General features: G+C 40.3%; 1 protein-coding gene across 2 annotated transcripts; it reads right to left on the reverse strand.

Moving 5' to 3' along the window:
* Positions 1-224: 224 nt before the first annotated feature.
* LOC103873073 (50S ribosomal protein L9, chloroplastic) lies at positions 225-1,817 on the reverse strand. 2 transcript variants are annotated; one of them, XM_009151510.3, is made up of 7 exons: positions 1,554-1,817; positions 1,281-1,408; positions 1,151-1,196; positions 964-1,061; positions 843-890; positions 574-738; positions 225-423 (listed from the first exon to the last, which is right to left on the reverse strand). In XM_009151510.3, exons 1-6 carry the CDS (start codon positions 1,701-1,703, stop codon positions 618-620), a joined length of 591 nt encoding a protein of 196 aa, XP_009149758.1. In that variant the 5' UTR covers positions 1,704-1,817; the 3' UTR covers positions 225-423; positions 574-617. The 2 variants fall into 2 exon arrangements, with proteins under 2 accessions (XP_009149758.1, XP_009149752.1); XM_009151504.3 differs by having other exon boundaries at positions 225-430.
* Positions 1,818-13,320: the final 11,503 nt, after the last annotated feature.

A 13,320-nucleotide genomic window follows, 5' to 3' on the forward strand; every position in this document is an offset into this window, starting at 1 on the left:
GATCAAATGATTATGAAAAGAATTGGAAAAAAGCTACAACTGTTTTAAACAAAATGTTTTGGTTAACGGAATTGGAGTGAACCGAAACAACATCTGCTTTTTGTTTCTTTTGAATAACCAATTCTCTAATAATAGTCAAATCTTGTGGGAACAAGAGGCGGCAACATACATTTTTACATTACAGATTTCTGGTTAATGGTTATTTGTTAGGTTATTACAGCTTGTTTAGTTGTTAATTTAAGCGTCCATCTACTTCAACAGACAAATGTATTACAAAATAGCTTCAAGTATTTATAACATTTTCAAGATTCCAAAATATTTTTTTTAAATAGCAAAAAAGACAAATGCAGCAAAAGATTTAACAAGAAAAACTTCACAAACTTTGATCCTGGCCAATCTCTTCCCCCCCTTTTCTCTATGTTCCTGCAACCTCAAAACACCAAACACAATGCAATGGCCAGTTAGCATCTGCGTTTGCCCAATCCAGTATGGGTTTAACTACATATTTCAATTCAGACTGAGACGAAACTACCAAAAAGCCATATTATGAGAGCATGGAGAGTAGAGAAATACCTTGGGGATGCAGCAGTAGCAGACTTTGACTATTGGAAAGGTTGTTAGTTGGCGAAAACGTTGAGCCTAACGCGAGCAGTGACATCAGGGTGAAGTTTGAGTTCGGCTATGTATTCTCCGGTTTCACGGATCTCCGGAAGAGAGACAAGGCGCTTGTCTATATCCCTGTTAAAACCTCAGCCACAGAAGTAACCATATTAGGGCTCTTCAAAAAATATTGAAAGCTTGACCCATCTGAGAAACTATCAAAATTGTCAGTGTTCTGTTACCTTTGGAGCTGCGCCTTGATGATGTCAACAAGGTCTTGTGCTGTGACACTGCCGTAAAAGAAATGCCAAGTTAAAATGAGGCTAGAAATGATTCTGAAGGCCACGAACACACAAGACTTACGATCCAAATATTTGTTTGCCTTTACCGCCCTTGCGTTTAACCTTGAAAGCCCCAACGGTTTCGAATACCGTAGCCAATTGTAGCGCCTCTTCTTTCACCTGAAAAAAAAGAATATTAAAACAAGAGCTCAAAACACACATGATGAGCAAAGCAAAACACAACAATGAATGTACTCATCTCAGATTACCCTTTGCTTTTCTGCCTCTATCCTTTCGTTTTCCATCTTCATTTCCCTAGCAAAACAACAACAACAAGGGTTTACAAAACGCATGTAAGAGATTTTTGATATACGAGTTCTGAAGTTGAATGTGAATTACTTGAGCAGAAGCGGAGTCATGAGCTGAGCCTTTCCAGTGGGCAAGAGAAAGTTTCTGAAGAAACCGGCTTTAACGTCCAGTAATTGCCCTTGCTTGCCCAAGTCCAACACATCCTCTTTCAAGATTACCTTTAACAAACAAATACAACATTCTCTTTACCTAGAGATATAAAAGGTGTCTACTTTGATGATGAAAATACAAAGACTAGCACTAGGCTTATTCAAGTTCTCTTTCATCTAAATAAAAATCAAAAAAAAAAAAAAAAGACTTTACCTTGCGGAGTTTCTTGGCTTTCTTCTGGGCAACAACCTCCAAAGTAGACCTTCGCTGGGATACTTTTAGGGTTTCATTTCCGACGACATTGAAGGTGTGAGACGAACAAAGCGAGGAGCTCCACGAGAGTGACAAAGACGAAGAAGCCATTGGCTAAGTTTATTCAGTTCCCGAGCAGAGCAGAGATAAGAGAAGCGCTTTCGAGTCTTATCTTCTTCTTATCGGCTTCCTCCGTAACATATGTTTTCTCTCAATGTTTCGAATTTGACCCCATAAGTTTTTGGTCTTTTGGTTTTCTTCCTTATACTTTCTTTATTAGAAAAATTGTCCAATATGACTCACAAGTTGATTTATATTGCAAAAGTTGTGAGAAATGGAGCTCGACTCAAGTCTACTGGGCTTCAGCCCATGAGGAAGCCGAGCATTGGAATATGGGCCGCGATGACTTAAATGGAGATGGCCTAGAACTTCCTACTAAGTAGTGTGGGATGCGTAGCAGAGGATAAGCTCCCTTATAACAAACTGTAACGGTGAGCGTCTTCCTCATCCTGAAACAGAGAGAGAGGTTCTCAGTTGTAGCTAGAGAGAGAAAGCGATAAGCTTTTGTGTAAACACTAAAGAGAGATAGTGAATTTACCAGGTACCGATCCTGAAGGAGATGTACCTCGTCATTTGACAGGGAACTCTAAAACGTCTTGAGTGTTCTTGCATCTTTCTATCGTTTATCGCGTTTACTCGATTCTTTCGTTCACCGGAGTCGCGAACCTAAGTACGGAGGTTAGGAGTTAGCAACGAGACGACGTAGAAGAGGAGATCGATACTTTCACAATTGGTATCAGAGCACGGGTTGAGCACAGGAGGAAGATCGGTAGAGAATCAAGACTAACGGATCGGGAAAGATAAGTCAAGTCATCATCACCAGATCGCCTCGATCTAGAAAGGGAGTACTAAATCCAACTAGATCTGATATGAGGGATAACTGAGAAAGTTTGTTAGATTGTGATTGAAGTTGGGGTACGAAGAATCTTGTGATCGCGCTTTGTTATCTGCAGGTAACAAGATCACGAGATGGATCCTACTCGAGGGAAGTTCGAGATCGAGAAGTTCGATGGGAAGGGAGACTTTGGGCTGTGGAAATTCAAGATGCTAGCACAACTTGAGATTCAAGGACTACTAACGGTACTGAACGATGATCCTACAAGCTCTAAGGAGGCATCAAAGACCGAAGAAGATGAGACTGACGTCAAGACAGACCCTAAGAAGGCAGACAAGGACCTGCGCGTCAGAAGCCTGCTCAGTACGTGCTTGAGCGATGTGATCTTAAGGAAAATCATGCACGAGTCAACAGCACTGGAAATGTGGAAAGGTCTGGAAAAGGACTATCAAACCAAGTCCCTTCCAAACAGGATATACCTGAAGAAGAAGTTCTCATGTTACAAGATGGAGGAAGACAAGTCCATGGAGGAGAACTTTGACCTGTTTCTCAAGCTGATTGACGATTTAGCAAGCATCAAGGTCGCAATCCCCGACGAAGACCAGGCCATACAACTCTTGTCAGCACTACCTCAAGCCTACAAACCACTTGTTCACACGTTACAGTATGGCACTGGGAAAGATACACTAACCGTAAGTGAGGTTATGACCTCCGCTTACTCCAAGGAGGTGGAGTTGAAGCAGAAAGGTATCACAGTGAAGGGAAGACAAGCTGAGGGACTGTACACAGAAGCTAGAGGGAGATCTAGCAACAGGAGCGAAGGTGGAAACAACAAACCTTGGCTAAACAAGAACAAGGGACAAGCTAGATCAAAATCAAGAGGAAGGCCTACGGGAAAGACGGATAAGAGCTGCTGGATCTGTGGCAGTGAATCTCATTGGAAGAGAGACTGTCCGGAAAGAAAGCATGGATCACAGCCAAGCAGGAACAATAATAATAACAACTCTGCAAACCTGGCGCTTAACCTACCCGAACCAACAGTCCTAACAGCAAGCCTGTATGTCTCAGCAGATGAGTGGGTGCTAGACTCGGGGTGCACATTCCACATCACACCAAGAAGAGAAGTATTGACTGACTTTGTGGAACTGAATGGGAACAAAGTCATGATGGGGAATAACACTCACTGCATGGTGTAAGGAATGGGAAATATCACCATAGACAACAGTGATGGTACGGTAATAGTCCTAAGAGATGTAAGGTTCATGCCGGAGATGGGAAGAAACCTTATATCATACGGTCAACTAGAGAGCTCAGGATGTCATTACAGAGGAAAAGATTACATGATTGAGTTCTTCAAGAAAGACAAGAAAGTCTTAACAGGAAGATATGCTAACGGACTATATTACCTACAAGGAACAGTAAGGAGGGCGGAAGCTAACACAGCATTGAAGACGATGGATCTCACAAAGACGTGGCACTCAAGATTAGCACATATGAACATCAGATCAATGCAACTGCTAGCAAGAAAAGGATACATTGCCAGCAAGGAGATAGGAAATCTAGAGTTCTGTGAAGGGTGCGCAATGGGAAAGGCTCACAGACAGAAGTTTCCAAAGGAAAAGCACTTCTCAAAGGGAGTGCTAGAGTACATCCACACAGACCTATGGGGATCTCCGAACACGGTTTCGAGCTTATCAGGGGCTCACTACTTCTTGACTTTTACAGACGACTACTCTAAGAAAGTATGGATTTATTTCTTAAAGACTAAAGACGAAGTGTTTTCATGTTTTGCAGATTGGAAAGTCTTAGTAGAGAACCAGACTGGAAAGAAGATAAGGTGCCTACGAACGGACAATGGACCAGAGTTTTGTAATCACCAGATGGACAAGCTTTGTAGAGAATCCGGAATAAAGAGGCACAAGACCTGCCCCTACACACCGCAACAAAACGGCATCTCGGAGAGATTGAACCGAAGCATTATGGACAAGGTGCGAGCTATGCTGATAGAGACGGGCCTAGAAGGGAGATACTGGGCAGAGGCAGCATCAATTGCCGTTTACCTCATCAACAGATCACCAAATGCATCAATAGCATTTGAGATCCCTGAAGAAAGGTGGACAGGATCAAAGCCGAGTTATGAACACCTCAGGAGATTTGGCAGCGTAGCATACGTTCACCAAGTAAAAGAAAAGACTAGTCCAAGAGCAGCTAAAGGTATATTCTTGGGTTATGCACAAGGCGTGAAAGGATACAGAATACTGCTACTAGAAGAAGAAAGGGTTGTGGTGAGCAAAGATGTGGTGTTTGATGAATCGAAACTATTCAGTGATACAAAAAGAGAAAAGGAGCCTCAAGAAGAGGTAGCAGAACATGCACCAAAGAAGAAGGTGTCTTTCAGAAGCAATCTGGAAGAATACTACACAGGAGAAAGCTCAAATGAAGGTGGAGTTAACTTAGAAAGCTTAACTGAAAATCGATCTCACGAAGAGGAAACAGAATCAGAAAGCGAATCAGACTCAGAAGCTTCAGCAGGTATAGACAAGGAGACAGAGATTGGAACTTATTGCCTGGCTCGAGATAGAGAAAGAAGAACAATAAGACCACCATCCAAGTTTGAAGATGCAGACTTCCTAGCTTACGCACTGGCTAGTGCTGAAGACTTAGATAAAGAAGAGCCTAAAAGCTACAAAGAAGCAATGGAGGGCAAATACAACAAGTTATGGAAAGGAGCTTCAGATGAAGAGATGGAATCTCTGGAAAAGAACCACACTTGGGATTATGCTGAGAGACCTAAGGACTGCAAGGTCATAGGGTGTAAGTAGCTCTACAAACTTAAACCCGGCATTCCAGGAGTGGAGGGCCCAAGGCACAAGGGACGGCTAGTGGCTAAAGGCTATGCACAAACGGAAGGAGTGGATTACAACGAAGTGTTCGCCCCAGTGGTCAAACACGTCTCCATTCGATTACTACTTTCTGCGGTAGTTCAGTTTGATCTAGAGTTGGAGCAGCTAGACGTGAAGACAGCCTTTCTACACAGAGTTCTTAAAGAGAGGGTATACATGGAACAACCAGAGGGTTACATAAAGAAGGGAAAGGAAAACATGGTGTGTCTACTCAGAAAATCTCTATACGGGTTAAAGCAGTCCCCACGGGAATGGAACTACAGGTTCCATACCTTTATGATCAAGCTAGGGTACTTGAGGAGTGAGTTTGACCCTTGCATCTACTTAAAGGGAGCAGAGATGGAAAATATGGTTTACCTTCTACTCTACGTGGACGATATGCTAATTGCGTCAAAGGAGATGAGCAAAATTCAAGTATTAAAGGACCAGCTGAGCAAAGAATTTGAGATGAAGAACCTAGGAAAGGCAAGGAGGATCCTAGGCATGGACATAATCAGAGACAGGAAGAAGGACACATTACTCCTATCACAAAATGAGTACCTTGCTAAAGTACTAAAAACATTTGGAATGTGGGAATGCAAAGCAGTCAGTACACCCCTAGGCTCCCAGTTTAAACTACAAGCGGTTCCTAAGGAGAAGATGATAGAAGAAGAAAAGGCAATGGAGAGTGTACCTTACTCCAGTGCAGTAGGGAGTTTGATGTACGCCATGGTGGGTTCCAGGCCGGATCTTGCGTATGCTGTTGGACTGGTATGCAGATACATGAGCCAACCTGGAAGAGAACACTGGTTAGCAGTCAAATGGATTATGAAGTACATAAAGGGAGCATTGAAGTTAAACTTAACTTTCAAGAAGAGCCAAAACTTCAAGATCAGGGGATACTGCGATTCAGATTACGGCACAGACAGAGATCGAAGCAGATCAATTACAGGGTATGTTTACACCGTAGGTGGCAACACCGTGAGCTGGAGATCTTCACTGCAGAAGGTAGTGGCCCTGTCAACAACCGAAGCAGAATATATGGCACTATCAGACGCAGTGAGAGAAGGCATTTGGTTGAAAGGAGTGTGTGAGGAGCTAAAGCTAAACAGAGGATCAGTGGAAGTAAACTGTGATTTGCAGAGTGCAATCTACCTAGCAAGAAACTTCGTATACAGAGAGAAGACTAAACATATAGCTACGAAGTACAATTTCATTAGAGATATCATCGCAGATGGGATTGTGGAGCTACAGAAGATACATACATCGATTAACCCAGCTGATATGTTAACAAAGACGTTACCTGGAGAGAAGTTTGAAGGTTGCTTAGCAAAGCTGAGTATCCTTGAAGCTTGAAGAAAGAAGATGAAAGGGGGTCGTCTTTGGAGCTGAGAAGATGACCGGAGAAGAATTCGTCTCGGAGGTCAGAGAGACGACATGGCAGATCATAGGAGGATGATTGAAGCCATGATTGGTTTGAGTGAGGACAAAAGAACCAAAGAACCAGGATCGGTGGAGTTCCAATGTCGGAGAGACAGAGATCGGCTCCAAGGTGGAGATTGTGAGAAATGGAGCTCGACTCAAGTCTACTGGGCTTCAGCCCATGAGGAAGCCGAGCATTGGAATATGGGCCGGGATGACTTAAATGGAGATGGCCCAGAACTTCCTACTAAGTAGTGTGGGGTGCGTAGCAGAGGATAAGCTCCCTTATAACAAACTGTAACGGTGAGCGTCTTCCTCATCTTAAAACAAAGAGAGAGAGGTTCTCAGTTGTAGCTAGAGAGAGAAAGCGATAAGCTTCTGTGTAAACACTAAAGAGAGATAGTGAATTTACCAGGTACCGATCCTGAAGGAGATGTACCTCGTCATTTGACAGGGAACTCTAAAACGTCTTGAGTGTTCTTGCATCTTTCTATCGTTTATCGCGTTTACTCGATTCTTTCGTTCACCGGAGTCGCGAACCTGAGTACGGAGGTTAGGAGTTAGCAACAAGACGACGTAGAAGAGGAGATCGATACTTTCACAAAAGTAAACCCAAACTTAAATCAAATGCACAAGTAATCTAAAAAATTATTAAAATTACAACAAGTCCCTTGTGAACAAACAAAAAAATCGAAATTTTTTTACGTTTCTAACCCTCGTAAGTCGTCTGTCCATACGACTTTGCAGTAAGTCGTCCAGAAAACTTATTGGAAAGTCGCCTGGACTAGTTATACTTAGAAATAATTTAAAAATTTAAAAAAAAAAATATTTTGATAAGTGAAAAATTGAAATCATGTAATTAACATATGTTTTAAGAGATATAAATTAAGATATAACAAAAGTTAATTGTTTTCAACATAAACATGTTCGGATGTAAACGGGTTCGGACAAGCCCGTTTTAACATCCCAGACACCCAACCATTCGGGTACGTATTGACAAAATTTGTAGTTATGTTATTACAAAATATAATTAACTACTTTGATAGAATAGTAATTCATCATTTCCCTTTTCAGGTTATATATGGTTTTTCTTGCTTTCACTTCCATACGATATGTTCTTCCTAATCTGATATGGGCAACGACATGTTTTTGTTTCCATGTGACGTTATGTGTAAACGCCCTTTGCTCTGTGACTGTGGGAAGTTACTAAAGCGCGCGTGCATCAACAAATAAAACAGTGGCGGAGCATGGTGTTTTCTTCTTTTTGCATACAGTTCTTGTAATACTATCTAGAAACATACTTATTTATTTTGCTTGAAAACCAAAAAAAACATATTTATTTATCAAAGTAAGGCCAATTAACTACTGACTATAGACAATTGAGGAAAAAAAATTACTGACTAGACAGGCCCTGTTCGTTTGCTCAGTTGAATGATCCATCTGGGTGAAGGTGAGTATTGATGTTCGTTTAGTAGACTTAATCGGTACATCCAGATGGATCAGCTGGGTGAGTTTCGAAAACTCAGCTGAATTTTTTCAAAAAAGCTGGCTGAGTCTTCACCATGCATCTAGCTGCAGCTGATTCAGTCAAAAACAGTCAATGACCAAAATAACCCCGCTACACATAACCCTAAATTTAGTTTTAATCTCTCAGGCTCTCTCTCTCTCACGCTCTCTCTCTCTCTCTCTCTCTCTCTCTCTCTCTCTCTCTCTCTCTCTCTCTCTCTCTCTCTCTCCGGCGACCTCTCTCTCCGGCGACCCCTCTCTCCGGCGACCTCTCCGGCGACCCCTCTCTCCGGCGACCTCTCCCTCTCGCTCAAGTAAGATTGTGTTGTGAGTTTTCTGTTTTGTTGAATCGCTTACATATGAAATCCAATCTCTCTTTCAGGTTCTCTCTCTCACTCCGGCGACCTCAGCTCCGGCGACCTCTCTCTCTAACTCAAGTAAGAGTCTCTGAGATCTCAATGTTGTGGGTTTCTGTTTTGTTTGGAATAGTTTTATCACCTCACCATATATGAATCTCTCTCTCTCTCTCTCTCTCTCTCTCTCTCTCTCTCTCTCAGATTCTCTCTCTCTCAGGCTCTCTCTCTCACTCCGGCGACCTCAGCTCCGGGGACCTTAACTCCGGCGACCTCTCTCTCTAACTAAAGTAAGAGTCTTTGAGATTTAAATGTTGTGGGTTTTCTGTTTTGTTTGGAATAGTTTTATCACCTCACCATATATGAATCTCCCTCTCTCAGGTTCTCTCTCTCAGATTCTCTCTCTCACTCCAGCGACCTCAGCTCCGGCGACCTCTCTCTCTCGCTCAAGTAAGACTCTCTCGCTCAAGTAAGACTCTCAGGGATCTAAATGTTGTGGGTTTTGTAGATTGTTCTTCTTCAAGTCTGTAGTTTATAAGTCTGTACTTTGGAATCAATTATCTTCAAGTCTCTAGTTTATATCCTATAAGTTATGTTATGGGTTTTGTTTGCATCTTCAAGTCTCTAGTCTGTACATTAATAACTTTCATCTTCAAGTCTCTAGCCTGTGTCCCACCTTTCTTTTGGTGTCTAGCAGGTGCAACAAGAAGCTTTCTCATTCTATTAAACAATGACATCCATCCCTGGATCTGATGTGAGTATATTCCACTCTAATCTTTTATTTGATCTCAGTTTTGTCAAGTGCTTTTCTTATTGTCTTGAATCTTCAAATAAGAATCTTATATGGAGTGACGAGCAAACACGGTTCTTTCTTCAACTAAGACTTGATGAGAGTCTGAAAGGAAACATAAGAAAGCAGATGGTTAATGAGGCTGGGAGACAGGTGATCATGGATAAGTTCTATGAGGCATTTGGTATAAAAATTCCATGGAGAAAATTTGGGATAAAGTACAATACTTGCAAGAAGCAGTACGACTCTTTTAAGAAGTTGACTCGGAACAGAACGGGACTTGGTTTTACTTCAACTGGATCCATCAACATGAGTGAGGACTGGTGGAATGAGCGATGCAAGGTACAAGTTCTATGATTCTCTTAACTTTACTGGTTCAGTTTTGATTGTGTTGTTGGAAAAATAATGATGTGATGATGATTCTGTGTTATGTTCAAGCAAAGAGTGATGAATATATTTCTTTGAATTTTCTTTGAATACAAAATGTAGTCATTTGTGTAGAGTACTAGTATCATCTAGACTCTTTGACTGTTACTGTGTATTTTTTTGAATGTTTCTATGTATTCAAAGTGGAAATACAGTGTTCTCACTTTGAATTTTCTTGTTTCAGGAGTGGCCTGGTGCTAGAAAATTTAAAGACAAGCCGGTAGCAAACATGGATTTGATGGAGAAGGTATTTGGGACAGTTTATATTAGTGGAGGTGAAGGTTGGTCTGCTCAGCAAGGTGAAGATGTTTTAGACACAAAGCACACAGATCATGATGATGAAGATGATGCTGAATCAAGGCGTGATGTCCCTACTCAAGAAGCTGTTGGAGATGAATCAAGGCGTGGTGTCCCTACTCAAGAAACTGATGTCGCATCTGAATCAAGGAATGTTGGCCCCTCTTCTTCTAGGTCAAAGGTTAATAAAAAAAGATCAAGGGCTGTACAAGCAGGACAAGCTGTGGCTGATGTGATTAGGGAGAGTGTTGAGTCTCGAGACAAGATTCTTTCTCACAAGAATCATCTAATAGAGAATCATCCCGAGTTTAGTTGTAGTCAACTTCGAGCCATGGAGGTTCTTCACTCCTTGTCTGCTGTAAGGATGTGGTCTCCTCTCTACAAAGCTTCAATTAACCACCTCAAAGAAGATGCTGCAAATCGTCAGACTTTCTTGTTTTATGGAGATGATGAGAACAGGGTTCTTTATTTGGAGTTTGCAACTAGTGAAAGCAGAGATCATTGAGGAGTTGTTTATGTTTTATGTCTCTGTCTTAGTTTAGTATGAACTCTAGAATGAATCATGTTTTAGTGACTGTTTATGACAATATTTTTATGAGTTTCACCCTACTGAAATGTCTATGTTTATTTTTATTTTGAAGTGGCAATACAACTCTTGCGGATAAGCAGTTTCTACGTAGCAGCTCTTATACACTTCTAGCTTAAAGTCTCCAAGATACAATGAACAGTAAGGTATGTGGTTATAAGAGCTTTTAGTGGATTTGGGTAAACTTATTGCTTGAGAGTTTACAATCTTCTCTGCCCACATTTTCGCATATTTAAATGAATCAGACTAGAGAAAAGAAGAAAAATCTTAGTCATTTTCATAAAGGAGTTGGAGATTTAGTTGAGAGTACGTATAGTCTAGTAGAGAGATAGCAAGCTGTTGAAGGTGGAAACATGAGCACACCCAATAACTAGTGATCCCACATGACTATACGTGTCATTCTTCTATTTAGTTGGTTTCTCAAAATTTCTTATTAATTTTCTAAACACAGTTTTCATTTACATGTCTAGTGTTTTTGTATTTTTCTCTGCCCACATTTTCGCATATTTAAACTCAATGATAACACGGCAGTAGCACAATAGTACTAGACTACTAGTATGAACCAATAGGAGATAAGCCACATTCTATTGTTTGTTGTCACTTATAGACGGTATAGTTCATAGAAAATTATATATATCATTGTTCAGAGTACGGTGTGAATATATGATAATTTAATTGGTTGTATGCTTGATGTGGTTTCAGGACACGTTTAGGTTCTTAGTTGAAGATGACGACATGGATTTGATACTAGATGAGGAGAAACACATGTTTGCTCTTTTAGAAGAAACGTATGGAGTAGCAGAAACAAATACTAACAAACAGTTAGTGAGGACAAACCGAGGTGGAGGTTGGCGTCGAGTGCAACGTTTCATGAACGATTCCGAGGTACAGTGCTATGAGATTCTTCGCATGAACCAAGCAACGTTTAATAGCTTATGTAAGATACTATCAGAGAAGTATCAGCTAGAAGAGACTTGCCATGTTTACTTAGAGGAGAGTGTAGCAATGTTTTTAGAGATGGCTGGACAAGATTTATCCGTACGGGCTTTAGCTGAGAGATATCAACATTCATCTGACACAGTGAATAGGAAGATAGATGCGGTTTTAAGTTCTTTGTTGAAACTTGCAGCAGACATTTTGAAACCTGAAAGGGATGAGTTTGCAAGTGCTAGTCCTATTCTAGTAGATGATCCGCGATATTACCCTTTTTTTAAGGATTGCATAGGTGCTTTAGATGGAACTCATGTGCCGGTTCGTCCTCCTTCTGGGAATGTCGATCCATTCAGAGGTAGAAAAGGAGAACCAACTATGAATGTCTTAGCTATATGTAATTTCAGCATGAAATTCATATATGCTTATGTTGGGGTTCTTGGGAGAGCACATGATACAAAAGTGTTGACATATTGTGCTAAGGAAGAAGCTTCTTTTCCTCATCCTCCAGTTGGAAAGTATTATCTAGTAGACTCTGGATACCCAACTAGAACTGGTTATTTAGGACCTCACCGTAGAGCTAGATATCACCTGGATCAGTTTGTTAGAGGAGGACCACCGACAAACAGCAGAGAGTTATTCAACCGAAAACATTCTGGCTTGCGTTCGGTAATTGAGAGGACATTTGGAATATGGAAGGCTAAGTGGAGGATTCTTGATAGGAAGCACCCTAAGTATGAGCTGAATAAATGGGTGAAGATTGTGACAGCAACAATGGCTCTCCACAATTTTATAAGAGATTCAAACCATGAGGATTGTGATTTTGCACATTGGGAAAGAGTGGAAGAATATGAACATCATGGGGATGAAGATGATCATGTTGCATACGTACCAGCTGGAGATACAGTCATGGAAGCTATACGAGATTCCATTACTGAAGAGATGGTGAGAGGACGTCGACTTCCATACTAGATGTAAGTTGTTTGATAAGTAGTTGTTTGATGGTGTCTTTTGAAACTTTGTAATGTGAATTGATGATCCTTTTGTGGCAAATGCTTATTCTAGTATGGGTTTGTAGTTTTGTTTCCTTTGGACCAATTGATAATGCAAACTCATTATCCTTTTATGTTTAAGTTTTTATTTACCATGATCTATTTAAAATTTTTGAGATTATCTTATCTTTATTTATTTTTGGAATTGGTTTTGAGTTATCAATATATCAAAACCATTGTTGGATTTTAGTGTGTTAAAATTTATCATATATCAAACAATTGTTAGACTTTTATTTAAATATTTTAATCAAATTTACAAAATTATAGTCATTATTTATAATTTCATTGTCTTATTTTCATTAAAATAGATTTATGAAATTTAAAACAGAATTTTAAAATTATTTTTTTTGTAATTGTAATTTAGATAAGATATTAAAATTAACAGGATTAATATAAATAATAATCATGATTTAATAGTAAGATATAGATAAATTAAATACATGTCCATTTTAGTCATTTTGTCATCAACTGCATTTGGATGCAAATGTAAGTTCAAAAAAAATGAACAAACGAACGCAGCATCTGGATGCTTCATCTAGATGCACTTTCCAAATGTACAAACGAACAACACCCATGTAGAACATCTGAC

Source organism: Brassica rapa, chromosome A01 (genome assembly GCF_000309985.2).
Source record: "Brassica rapa cultivar Chiifu-401-42 chromosome A01, CAAS_Brap_v3.01, whole genome shotgun sequence".
Taxonomy (NCBI): Eukaryota; Viridiplantae; Streptophyta; class Magnoliopsida; order Brassicales; family Brassicaceae; genus Brassica; species Brassica rapa.

Bases quoted from the DNA above. Each gene is read 5' to 3' on its own strand.
- LOC103873073 (XM_009151510.3), bottom strand. From the start codon at position 1,703: ATGGCTTCTTCGTCTTTGTCACTCTCGTGGAGCTCCTCGCTTTGTTCG. The intron at 1,409-1,553 runs GTAAAGTCTTTT...TGTTTGTTAAAG, and splicing joins AAGCCAAGAAACTCCGCAAG to GTAATCTTGAAAGAGGATGT. The intron at 891-963 runs GTAAGTCTTGTG...CTTTTACGGCAG, and splicing joins GGCAAACAAATATTTGGATC to TGTCACAGCACAAGACCTTG.